The sequence below is a fragment of the Eleginops maclovinus genome, chromosome 20 (genome assembly GCF_036324505.1).
Source record: "Eleginops maclovinus isolate JMC-PN-2008 ecotype Puerto Natales chromosome 20, JC_Emac_rtc_rv5, whole genome shotgun sequence".
Lineage (NCBI taxonomy): Eukaryota > Metazoa > Chordata > Actinopteri > Perciformes > Eleginopidae > Eleginops > Eleginops maclovinus.
In genome coordinates this window covers 22,558,639-22,572,683 of record NC_086368.1, presented here as the reverse complement: position 1 = coordinate 22,572,683, position 14,045 = coordinate 22,558,639, and the positions used below count along the sequence as shown (strand labels likewise).

Sequence of the window (14,045 nt, the reverse complement as noted above, 5' to 3'; positions counted from 1 at the left end):
TCCCATTAATATTCCTCGGTGCACCTCTCCTCTCCACTCCACTCGCCTCTCTTCTCCTTTCCACTCCCTGTCCTATTATCCTGCCTCGGCGGACATCCTGTCCTGTCCCGTCCGCCTTGCCAACCTGCAAGATGGAGATGAGAGGACGAGCCAAACGCAGGAGGGGGAACATGAATCATTACACTTCCTGTTGTTGCACGGCGTCCGGGGAAGGAAGAGAGAGGACGCCCCCGGGGCTCCGATTGATTCCGGAGACTTAATTGGGTTTATTAGCCAAGATGTTGGGCCCCGCGAGGAGGCTCCCAGAGGCCGCTGAGTCCCCCCCACACCCATTCCCACTCTTCTGAAGGAGAAAGCCTGCGTAATTGTTTTCCCTCCATCTTCTGTGTCATTGTCAGATGGGTCCTCCGGGATTATTAGCAACCCCAGGTCCCTCAATAATTCATCCAGAGCTATTTATACACAGATGGAGAGTCCTCTAAAGTCTCCCCCAGTGAGCTTATCTGACGCTTAGACAGACAGACAGAGAGAGAGAGTGATGGAGAGAACCAGTGCTACAAAGGGAAAAGCAAGCGAAAGATAGAATGAGAGGTAATGGGAGAGACGTACAAAGAGAGTAAGGCGGATGGAGAGAGGTGATCACACAAAGAAATGCAAAGACGAAGCAAAGCAAGTCTGACAGTGGATGTAGCCGCACGAGTGAGAGACTGCAGCGTTTTAGGTAGACACAATGACAACGTTTCTGGTGTGCATTGAGTTTCAAGGTGAAACTCTCTCGTCTGCTTTGCCAAAGCGAACAAAAGCACCGTCCCGGGAATAGCACACCCTCACGCAACACACATTAATGGCTTTTAATCTTCCCCCCTTTTTCCTCCATTTAACACAATTAAGATGTTTGCAAAGCTAACATGGACCACTAGTCGCTATAGGAAGGACAGATGAAAGACATCCAGGGATTTCCATATGCAAAGTAAACACAGTTATCCGTCCTTTATAACATGTCAATGCGTTAGACCAACAAAACAGCAGCCTGCCATTTCTTAAATCACCTTATAATTCCAACATAGCATTAACACATTAGCATAGTAACATTAGCGCATTAAGTAGCTTCTAATCCCAAACAGACAGCGGTTGGGCTACAGGAGGCTGCGCGACTGCATGCTTATAATGGCTCCGCAGGTACCTGCGTGTTTCCGGCCTGCGAGTTAAGGAGACATTTTGTTGTCGGCAGGCTAATGAAGCCTTTGGCACGCAAAGTTGACTTTTAAAGTCCCTTTGTTGGGGCTCCAGCCACAGATAATTATATATATTCATCCCCTTTGGCAGTCACTTTTATCCGGTTCATTTAGAAAGCTTGGCTTCCTCTTGGACAAATTGGGACATTGAAAGGCAGATTTGAGTGATTTGAGTTTTTACATTTTTGCATCGATGGCACATTAATCAGGGCAACTATAGCTATGGGAAAAGACTTTGAAAAGTGACTCAAACATTTTACTGTTGTAAATAGCATCACAAGAGTTATGTCATTATATAATTATATATATATATACTTTCTCTATGCCTGTAGAAATAGGAACTGTGTTGTATTGTAAATCCATAATCGACCAAAAAATGGGATCTTTAGATCTGTAACTCAACAGGCAAGTGTTTTTATTTACAGGTTTAAGTGACAGGTCTGTAAATATGGTCTATAGTTGCTCCCTCTGCTGAGGTGCTGGAGTCACCAGAACACTTAGTGTTATTCCTAAGAGCAGAGCTTTTAATCAGAAACTTTGCTGAGCTAACTCACTAAATGACTAACTTAGCCATTTTTCTCTCTTGATGATTAAATTCAATTAGTTTGATAAAGTAATAACTTTAATGTGGCAGAGTAAAACATGCCCATGTTTTACTTCAATTGAAACCACTTTTAATGAAAATATTTTTTGGAACATGACATTGAAAACTGGAATTTTGTTAGCTTCGGGTCCAACCGATGCCAAATTAATTGCTACTGCCCAGCGAGTCCTCATGGTATTGATAAATGATCCATGGAGGAACAACTTTTTCTCACACACACACACACACACACACACACACACACACACACACACACACACACACACACACACACACACACACACACACACACACACACACACACACACACACACACACACACACACACACACACACACACACACACACACACACACACACACACACACACACACACACACACACACACACACACTAACAAAGTCACACACAAGCCTGAGCGCACGCACAGACTTCTCTGTGTCTATCTATAAACCCATGAAATCATTCCACACCAAGTGAAGCGGGGTATGTATAGGTTTGGCCAGGATTCCCATCTCCTGTTCTGTGATTAAAGGACCAAACTAATGGGCTCTGTCTCAATGGGAAGCCGTGTGGGGCTGGGAGAGACCTCAGAAGCCATTAAATTGCAAATCTGTAATAATTTGCTGAAGGCTTTCTGTCCAGATCGTTCCCTGGGCTGATTTGTGCATTGAGGTAATGCTCTGAATGGACAAGCACAAACCCAGCTGAGCCCACCGGCCAGCCAGCCAAGTTAGTTTACTAGAGGACACACTCCGGGTACACACAGGGCCATATTTACTTTACAAGAAACCACAATGCAAACCCGTGATGGGATTTTCGTTTCATTTGTGCCAGCAATCTTACAAGAATTGATTTATGAAGGCAGGAGCTAATCAATCAAGGAGAAACTAGGCCATTCCTTTTAGTTAAGGTACACTTTAAATGCACCAAAAGGAGCAGACCGGTAATAAAAAGTGTATTCTAAATAAGTTAATGCTGCAGCCTTCCACCACGTTTTATAAACATTGGGCCAGTCGTTTTTCCTGAATGATGCTAACAAACAGACTAACAACCCGGAATGAAAACCTCCTACTACTCACATTAACATATTTAAATATGTAAGGTGAGTTCAGCAGCCAATCTACACACACAGAAAAGATAGATTGACAAACATACAGAAAACCCTGTCCACTTAACACGTTGTCAGAGATCCATTTAATACAGAGGGCAGTTGCTTGTTTACCCAGGGGTTGGCTGGAGCTGCAGGGGTCTAATTCTGCTCCCATCCCAGGAAGGTCATTCTCCTTTCTCGAGCCATGATGGTCACAGAGTAGTGCTTAAATCTGGCAAAACGCAGCCTATAAATTACAGCAGAGGACAGAGGGGTCAAAGCCTGGCATGGAACTGGGCCAGAAGCCATCAATCTGCCGAGGCAAGCGAGTACGACATCTGTCTCTGGGACTTCCTCACTCTTTCTACTTCTCTCTCTGTCTGTCTGTCTGCTTCTCAGCCCCGTCCCTTTTTCTTCCGTCCCCATTTGCCAGCTCTGTGCCTGTCATTGAACAATTTCGCTGTGTGCCTCCATTTTTAGTCTGCACCTCTCTTTACAATCGCTGCTCTCATTCTTGTACACCTCTCTGCCTCTTGATATTCTTTGTCTGTCTTTGTGTGCAACCCCCCACCAGAACTCTCCTCCATGGATCTCCCTCGCCTCTTTTCACGCATTCTCTTACATCATCCCCGTTTCAACATCTCTTTAATTCTCTTTCCCTCTCTCCCTCGCTCTCTCCGTCTTGAGCTCCTTGTCGTTTTACGCACTCTTGCACCATCTCCCTCTGCAGAGATGTGTTTTGGTCTATCTGCTCTCCAACCAGCAGGATAGGATAAAGCCTTGATGTACTTTCTCTCAATGTGATGCCAATATGATTTGAATGGTAATATCTGGTGGCAAAAGGCACTGATTTGCACAGTTTTGGGGGAAGAAATGGAATGATGTGGACCCAGTGGGTGTCTGGAAAACAAATGCAAATTTTGAGGCAAAACTGTGCAAAGTAAATACATTTCCGAAATATAATAAGGAACAAAGCCTCTCTGACCTAAATTGCTGACTTCAGATATCCCCTGGCATCTATTAAAGTGAAGTAGTAGTTTTTGATGTAGGGTGCTGACTCTGACAGTCAAAACATGTAAAGCCTAATCAACAACAACAAACGTTTCTCTTTTGGTTGGATGCTTCTGCTACTTTAATTAGAACATTTTGCATCACATTTGCTACCCAAACCTTCAAAAACCTCTCCATGACTTATTAATGCTCCTCCATTTTTTGAATCAAACTTGGTCTTGAATAATTGAGAAAGATCTTTGAAAACTCTAACCTCCATTCCCACCTTCCTTTTACAAGTCAACGTGGTGCATTTTTAATTGAGGGGGACATGAAATAGGCATGAAGGGAGATGGGAAGAAAGTGAATCGAATCAGGGACACTCAAACCTGGCAGTCATTGCACGGCATAGGGGATTGTACGCATGCATACAGAGGAAGCTAAATATGTGTGGGCCTGACAAGTCACACATGCTCAACAGTCTTTGAGGTGCTTTCTGTCTGGGACAGAATAGTACACGGCTTGTGTAATCCCTGCTTTAGAGTATCCGAGCATGCAGACCCAGTTACGCCACTTCCAGTTATGTTTAGCAATTTGGTTGAGAATAAACATCAATTCAACTTTCTATGAACCATAAATCTCCAAAGCCGAATGATTTGTTTAGTGTGAATTTGCCAATTGTGTATGGGCTCAAAAGGTAATTGAAAGTATCACTGGTTGGAGAAACCAAGCTTATTACAATGTCTGTTTGCAAGGTAATAACAATGATTTGCTTTTTCTGCGATATTAAATCATAACTTGACCTTGAGAACAATGCTAAAAATGGAAAAATAGAAACATTTTAATAAATAACATGGAGTTTGAAGTAAATAAAAGCCATTTGGAGCAGAATATTTAACAAGAACGGGAGCTGGCTGGATGTGCATTAATGGAGGGCTGCCACAGTTAGCTGTGACAAACTTTCCTTCTATATTTCACATTGCTGCTGTGTCATGCTGCTATTTCCTCGTAGACAGCCTCTGCAGTAGAGAGCTGCAGCTGGGTCCATTTTCAGGTTCACACTGAGGGTTTGAGTCGGGTTTGGGCGGAAAGTATAAATATTAAAATTAAACATTAAAAGTTACTGTGAAGTATTGCTTTGGCTAGGGCTGGCATTTGGCAAAAGCAGTGCAATACTCTGCATTATTATCACCCACACATATATCCAAAACATATGCACAGAGGGGGATGAACAACTATACAGAAAATGTATAGGCGCCTGTGTAAACCCACACATACACTGTACACATACAGATACTGGGCACGGATATTATAAAATACCCCACCCTAATGCCTCCTGACTGTGCAAAGCTTGATAAAGGAGCATGCAGGTCTAGCCTAATCCTAAAGGCAGAAAACACCAGTCTTTAAGTTTACAAACAGAAGAGAATCATAGCCTTTGGACTGAACAAAGGAATTGGGGTTTAAGCCTTTTACGTTGAACAACTATATATAGTGCCTGGGCATTTTTATGGCACAGATAAGAGAGCCAGAAATGGAAAATGTGGGGAAAATAAGGGTTGTGTTATAGGAGTACCATGATGTTTTTATTTAGCTATCTAATCCTGAACTATAATGCAATATTAACCTTCAATAAATATCAATAGAAATACAGCAAGCTCTATTATTGGCAATGAATTCATCAGTAAATCATTAGTAAATCTAAAAAAACCACATGTAAGACTTTCCAACATTTCAAAAGTATTGCATTCCCCATTCCCTGAACTGACTGGCGGTATTCGAAGCAGGGGGGCTTGGAAGTGGTATTAAGCGTACCTCAAAGATTGAAGAGGCCTAAAGCGTCAACTTTTTAAAAATTCAACACAAAGCACAATAATGCTTAGCTGATGCAAGATCCTTGAAAACAGAAAAACATGTTCCTCTCCAAGGAGCCATTGTCAAAAAAGTTTGTTTTTTTTCCTTCATCTACTGGAATAATGGTTTGCTGGGGCAATGAACATGGCAACAGGAAATCAGTGGCAAGAGGGAAGTTGTTTAGCCTCTTTTTTATGGAAAACAAATGTTCCAACAGTTGATGAAAAATTTAAGGCAGATTTTGATTTTAACCCAGCTGTGGGCTATAGGCCAACGAGTTAAGCTGTGCCAAGTCTCAAGAAAGCTTTTCAGCTTTTCAGAGATGTTTTTCACTCAGAAATAGTTGGAAACATTTTGGATTGTATTGATTTGGACTTTGACTTCAACTGATCAGAATATTGATGTCTAAGTGACTGAACTGAGTCAGTCTAATGGGGAAAATATCTATCTATCTATCTATCTATTAGTTGAGATCAGCATCCTTCCTGACCTGCAATGTAACGATGGCCACAAATCTTCAGTGTTGTGCTTCTCCACGGGTCAGCACTGCCGGTCAGTGAGTGAGCCATGATTTAACCACATGGAAACATTAACTGTACAATAACAGATTTATGCTGACCAGACCATTTTGCCATGTGATGATACACATGCACTCAAGTTCAACAGAAAACGTCTGTGAGGCACAGTCTCTATGAAAAGTGGTGATATTATAATTGAAAGCTCTGGTTAAGCACATTTTAAACCCTTGTCTTGCTGCATATGTTCTAGATATACTGTATTCACATGTACAATTACATTTCTTTTTACATTTGCATTTAACTTGCAATTTGTGTTGAATGTATGTCAGCATGTTTCACTTTGTCTTTAGGATGAGCAATGAGATGAGCATGTAGGTGCAGCCATCCCTTTACATTACCTCTCTCTCTCTGTATGTAAAGGTCAGTGGTTTTAATGAGAGGACTGCCGAGGTCAGAGGAGCCAGAGGGCTCCACCTCCCTGACAGGCCTCATGACTCCAAACCTGCGGCTAGCATGCTAATCCTCGCAGGAGCTCCATGAGCACTCCCTCCTTCGGCTCGGTGCGGTCATCTCTCACTGTGACTAACTGGCTCCCTGCTCGGCCATCAGCCGGCCCCCATCTGACAGTCCCCTCCAATAATAATGGACAACAGAGGCAGTGCTGCCTTGACAACGGCCCTCCTGACAAATTAGGCTCACTGTACTTGCCGCTCTGGCTCCGCCTCTTGTTTCGCTCTTGTTGCTTGGCAGTTCTGGGCTGTGCCAGGACAGGGGTGGCGGGTGCGGTGTGGCGCCAGTGGTACTTTAGGAGCAAGCGACTTCCTCTATGACACATGTTGCCTTTCCCTCTGACAAAACACTCAAAATCGATGGCATCTTTTTAGAAACGGGGCACAATGTGGGGCCTGAGCACGCATTCTGAGCAGAGCAGAGTGGTGGATTCTGGGACATGGCGGAGAGGAAGAGAACATAAACACACAGACACACTCATCCCAAACCAAATGTGAGAGGAGGGGAGCGAAGGATCCCACAGAGAGAGGATGATGCAACGAGAGTGAAATTTTTCGGCCGGAACGCATGCTGCATAACGCAGACCTGCAGGACGAAAACCCACACCCACAATTCTGTCTCTCTTTGTTCTAAGTCACATTTGGTTTTATCCTCCTTTTTTGCAGACGCTACTCTAATGGCAACCTGTAACACCTAATAGGCTGCAATAACACACAGCATGAGACTTTCACGTTTTGGCATTGTGACTTCCTGGCCTCACCAAACACGACGAGCACGATGATCTGCTTTGAAGCTGCTGCCCCCCTGACACATTCACTTTAAAAGAGCTGAAATATCAACACCATAGACGTTCTGAGGGGAACCATTACTCCCTTTATGACCTGCATAGATTATAGCCCGCATCTGTGGCCTAAGCCATCTGCAGTAGGGGTACATTTAAACAAGATTACAATTGCTCATTACACTGCATCTCCACCTATTTGATTTCAAACACCATTCTCTAAAATATTTATAATGAATTACTGGCTACAAAATGATAAATGGACTAATTAATATTAAAAACATGTGAAGTTTTTAATATTCTTTTCATCAATACATTCTTTTTTTAATGCAAAATTCTTGGAAATTATGTTTTCGTTATCTCGTTTGGAGAAATCCTGCTTTTTTCTGTTTTTCACATCCTTTTAAATTGAAAACATTTGGCATTTTGACAGACAAAACAAGACATTTGAAGACATAACATTTGACTTTGGGAACTGGGATAAACATATTTCACTATATCTGACTTTTAATAGATTAAAAGGTTAATCCAGAAAATAATTGGCAGATAAATCAAATATAATCATACAATACTTTCAGCTGCATCTATTAGGAAAACAGCCTAACATCCAAGATATTATCATTCATTTCCACTGTTATTTTTATTAAAATAAGCTAGCAGAATTTTATATTGAAAGCATATAACCTCTACTAAATGTATTAACACAACCTGCCAGGTCAAAATAGATAGTTGGCCTACATCATAATGAAGTTTCAAAAACTGCTTTGACTTTGAGCAACTCTTTACAACCACTCTGTCTTATGTATTTAGTTTGGCCAAGGACAATTATATTACTTGCATTAAATTACCACCAAATAAACAACAATAGCAGCTAAACAAACTTGGTGACAGTTGCATTTGCTTGGGGAAAAGCAAAGAAGTAGACAATAAAGGTTTGGCCAATACCGCCTGCAGATGTGACAGCGGTAAACAATAGATAACAACCTTCAGTTATTAAACGTTGTACCCCATATCATCGTGGCTCAATTGCCCCCAGTGATTATTACATGAAATCAGGCTGATGAATAGTGCTAGCAATCATATATACACCTTCTCTTCCTGAATAGACCCCCACCTCCCAAGCTGCATTGCCAGACAGAAGGGGAAAATGGGCTGGCTCTTTGTGCTAGCCGTGCCTCTCAGCCCCGTTGTGCTTGGTAGCAGCAGCAGCAGCAGCAGCAGCAGCAGCAGCAGCAGAAGCAGCAGCAACAGCAGCCGGTGACCATTATAAATGGCCTCTATTAGCATGGCTCGGTCGGAGAGGGGAGAAAATAAAATCATTGGGAGAATGTGGGCCTGCGCTGGTGTCCCTGTGCCCGCTCCCAGCCTCTGCAGACCTCCGTCCCATACTCCCCTCCTCCCCCGCTCCATTCCAAGGGGACAGAATCCTAAAGACTAGATTACTAGTGATACATGGAGTCATTATGGGGAGGGTTATGGCAATAGTATCACAGACACGGCTGACAATGGCTATAATAGGGGTCTCTTTTCTTCAGAGGTAGCATTACCATAGCAAAGGCTGTTTCTTTACGCTTGTTGATGTACAGCAGAACCTTTTATTACCTGCTGTAGCAGAAAAAAGCTCTGTATTATCTTGCTGAAAACCATGCTTATTTCTTTGTAAAAGTGCCAAGTCTCTTTGGGTGAAGTTAAATGAAAGCAACAGTATCCCCGGGTGAGGCATTATAACATTGTTAGCGATGACAGTTACAGGTAAGTATGTGCCATTTGGAGAAAAAAAACCAGACGTAGAGCAAATATGTAAAGGAAATGGAAGTTGATCGTCTACAATCGCTGCTTCAAACTAAGGCTGTGTATTACCACAGCCATTATCCAACATGATGTCACTGTCAGTGAATAGGCAACATGTCAGCACAAGAACATTAAATTAAGACAAAAGGGGAAAGAGGCAAAGCTAAGAATGAAGGGGATCAAGCTGAGTTAATGAAGAGGAGAAAAGATGGAGGAGAAGAATAGAAAAGGAGTTTTCTGGTGGGCAGTTCTATAAACTTCAGTCCACTGGAGCGTTACACACCTTAAAGGGTCATCATGCCCTCGGTTTGACTCTTTTCTACTCTATAGCAGCACTCAGAAAAATGCAAACTGCGTGAAGGAGCTCAGGGAAAAGGAGAGAAAGAAGAATAGTAAGGACGAAACATGTAGTTACAAAATAAAGTATACATATGTACGAAAAGTACTGAATAGTTTTACAGAAAAACAAATACTGCATGCATTATTTCCCTTTAAAACAGTTGTGTAATTACACGTAAGTGTACTTACTCTCATCTCAAACTCTTGCTGTGATATCACACAATACCTGATTCATGTTATGCTGTGTAGTTTTCAATAAAAGCGGTGTGGCGGCAGTGCACACAGTCAGTCATTTTGTTATTTGTGGGACGTGCTGTCTTTTACTGCTAATTTGGGAATCTTCTATATGGAAACCTCAGAAACGTGTTAGGAGGGAATGAAGCCTTAGAGCAGGTTGCAGTGAGCCAGTGAGCTGGCGAGCCAGGGAATAGCTAGTGCCTCCAGCTAGTTAAAATATGAGCGCAGCAGGGGCTCGCTAATGAAAGCGGGGGCTCGGCCCGGGAAGCCAGGGCCGTATATCGCGGTGAGGAGACAGTTCTTAGAATCAGCTGGCCAGCCGTGCCTATAGTTCTGGGGCCACTGTTGATTAACTGTCCAACAGGGAGTCGCTACTACAGCTGGGCTATTAATAAAAGATAACCCCCCCTCTTCCCTACTCCACCTCTTTGGTTTCCCCCATGCCTGCAGACAGTCTCCGCCTTCTGGAATTATTTGTATATCATAATCATTTCCTGACACATGGTGCATGTCACTATGTTTACATGGGGAGGAGGATAGTGGTGGGGGGGCTCCCCAAAAAGTGATATCTCATTCTTAATGTACTTTGTTCCCCTGGGAGACGTCCTGCAGGTATAGCAGATCAATTAGTGACCTCTCGTTAGATGGTGATTTGCAGAAAATGACCCTTCCCTTGAGAGTGGAAAATAAAATACTGGGATAAAGATCATTCCTGTTGCACCAAAATTACAAAGCTGGTCGTTAATATTACACAGAAAGGCCATGTAGCATTTAACACTAAAGGTTTATGATAATTCCTTAAAGCAACCAAAGGGATCTGCACTATGAGCAGTTATAAAAAATACTGAAGTAATAAACAGTCCTGGGTTAGAACGTTTAAAAAACAATACAAATTATAAATTCCAATTTCATTTTACATTTCTGATGTAGTTTAGATTTTTTGAGGTGGAAATATCACATGACAATATTCTAATAAAAAAGGAAATTATATACTTAGGCCTACTCCACTTGCATGCGCGTACTTACGTGCAGGCTCCCCTTCACGGACACCCACCCAACACACGCGCATGCAAGCAAACACACACACACGCGCGCACACGCACAGCGAGAGAGAGTTGCGGGCAAAAGAGTGTACGGCGCTGCGGGCAATCAAACACAGCCTCCCCGCTATTGCAACGTGAAAACGTGAGGTTAATGGCCTGGATTTAGCACCGTATAGTGAATGAACGCACGTTTACAACCGCCCGGACTAGATGTGTGAATACTCCCGTGCACACTGCCCACGTAGGAACATTACTCCTCCTAATATCACCCTACATAAATTCATGCCGTCGTGACTCCCGATTCGTGACACTCTTATCATGCTTGGATATTTTTGCCCGAATAAGACAGAAAAGTATGCATGTACTTATTTGGAGAACCAAAAGTCTAACAAAGGATTTAATCTCCTTTTTGTGTGGACACACATCCCGAAACAACATGCTTAAACTATTCAACCTTACAAATAATTGCACCATGTGCCAACAATTGTAGGCTACCCATAAAACCCTGCATGATTTAGGATCCCCCATCTCACCACAAATGCAAAGTGACAAAAAAAGCAAGGTATCTCAGGGATTCCGTGTTTAACCCACCTTTGTGCATGCCCGTGAAGCGGTCCTTCAGCACAGTGAGCTCGTAGATCTTGCCGAACTCCTCGAAGAGGGGCCGGAGGTCCTTCTCGTCCAGGTTGCGGGGGATCTGACCGATGAAGAGTTTGATGGCATCGTGGTCCTTCATGGGGATGGTGGCCGGGCAGCCCACCGGACTGTGGCTGTGGCTTAATCCGTTCACGAGCCCGTTCGTGTTGGCGGAGACCACACCGTGCACCGAGCCGTCCACCTGCCCGTTGGTTAAAGTTGCCATCTTCAGACCGGCCAGTGAGTTGGGATGGGTACAAACAGCAGCAGTTGGCGATGGTGGAGAATCGTTTAACGTTGAAAAAAATTAAAAGCTGGTGAAAGTCTTGGTCAAAATGTGGTTCCGAGACCAAGCCGTGCCAGAGCCGATTCCACTCTCGTCCTCTCAAAGCCAATATTTACAGTGATGTGAAAACACATGTAGCATTTGGCGAAGACGCATATCAAAAAGCGCGCAATGCCGTTGGTCCCGGTGGAGGCTTTGATTCCTTATATTTATGTCCTACCCAATAACTCGTTCATTGATTTCATAAAAGAGAGACAGAGAGAAAAGAGAAGGGGAGGGAGAGGGAGAGAGAGGGAGAGAGAGAGACCAAGAGCGTTCACTGTCTATTTACACCCACGTTCCCTCGTCCCAGCTTCTTGGCACCCTTTTATTTTTTTTGCATTGAGGAGTCGGTATGGGTGTCTCGGTTTAAACGGACAGGGACGGTTCAATCTCTGCCAGAACAGTAGGGAGGTTTGGAGAAAAGGGCGCTGCTTTATAGTCGGTATATGTCAAAGCCAACGCTCTCTGCCCCCCCTTTTCCTATGTTGAAGACAACATGGTACAATCCACCAAGGGGAGAGGGTCTATATATAGAGAAATATAGAGAATAGGATCCTTTGTGCTCCTACTCAGAGCAAATAACTACATATGCACGAACTCAAGAATTCATTACTTCTTTGTGAATGACACGTCTTCGTATTAATAGCAATAACAATGTTTTCCTGACATGTTTCAGTAAAAATAAACATTCGCTGCTGAATGTGAAGGAAAAGGGGACTGTCGTTTGATTTTGTGCCTGAATCACACTTTATATCCTCTCTTAGTCTTTCTTATCTTCGCAGCAGCAGCAGTGAGTCTCTGCAGCCTCACTTCGCTCCCGGACGGCGGACAGCTCCGTGGTGCTAAAAAGCACACCCGCAGGATTCACTGAAAATCGATGCAAGATTCCTCTGACGCGATTTTCTCGTTATTGTTGAAAGCAAACGGCAGGTTTTGCCCTGGTGAGATGACGTTTTATTAGCTTCCTCTGCCATTTCCAAAGTGATGTGGATTAGATGATTTGATATCCCGAAAGTGGAAGTCTGTGAGCACCGCCGAGTGGCGTATAGAGGGGGCACATCGAAGGATGACAAACAGTAGTGGGACAAAATTGAGAACAATCCTCGGCAGGTTTTCACGTTTATTTAAGCGATGATTATACTCAGTGAGAAAACATATATAAACAGTATCATTATTTACTCTGTAAATGAACAAAAAATGTCAAAAGCAATTTAAAAAAGGTGGATCAATTCAAATAATATTTGAAAAGACATCCAATATCAGTTTACTCTGAAGTAATATTGAGCTTACTTTAGGCCTTCAGGCATCAACCACACAGGTTTGAATCAAATCGAAAATGGCTAGTCTGATTATAGCAGTGTTTGATTTATGAAAATCTTAGTTTAAGTGAGTTTGATTACACCCCTCAGAGTGGACTTATACATGAATAAAGAGCACATTTACGTGTTTGATAAAAAAAAAAATGACAGTGCATTCCTAATTAAATAGGTTGAAAAAAAGAAATACTATGATAGGTTAAACAAATCATTTTAGCTTGATGCTCAAAAACAAAATAATTTTTAATTTCTGACATTGAACACCATCTTATTCTCATATACCAGACATCTGCTCTGCCCCTAATCCCCTGGAGAAGATGCCACATGGAGTGACATTAGATCTGAACATTCCCTCTCAAAGTGTCAACAGCTTATAATGACAGCACATCTTTTGGATACAAGATCAAATGTTTTTACATTCAATTCAACCTGAGCACTGCTGGCATGATCTTTCAGTCAAAATCACAGACTAGCCTGCTTTATTCCTTCTCGAGTCAGTTCATGTTTATTTCTATTCCCAAAGGACAACTACAATAGCTGAGGTCAGGGCAATGTGTATATGATAAGAGTTTTTTATATTCCTTTTCAAATCCAGTCTGATGGAAACCATTTAAACTGTCATCAAAGTAAAATGATTCGGTGACAGTGGAGGACTGTCTCTGGAAAACATATAACACAATTCTAAGTATGTGACACCTGGTCTCACAGAAAGACAAGCAGGTTCATCTTTATATAAAGACCATAATATATGTTTATACAGTTTAGTGAAC

The 14,045-nt window shown here is 42.6% G+C and overlaps 1 protein-coding gene across 1 annotated transcript in view; it reads right to left on the bottom strand.

Moving 5' to 3' along the window:
* celf4 (CUGBP, Elav-like family member 4) overlaps positions 1–11,878 on the bottom strand; it is a 77,290-nt gene extending 65,412 nt beyond the window's left edge. Inside the window, exon 1 of the mRNA XM_063911660.1 lies at positions 11,587–11,878. Coding sequence (XP_063767730.1) covers positions 11,587–11,857 — 271 coding nt within the window. The 5' untranslated portion in view covers positions 11,858–11,878. The remainder of the gene's footprint in view (positions 1–11,586) is intronic.
* Between the last annotated feature and the right edge of the window lie 2,167 nt (positions 11,879–14,045).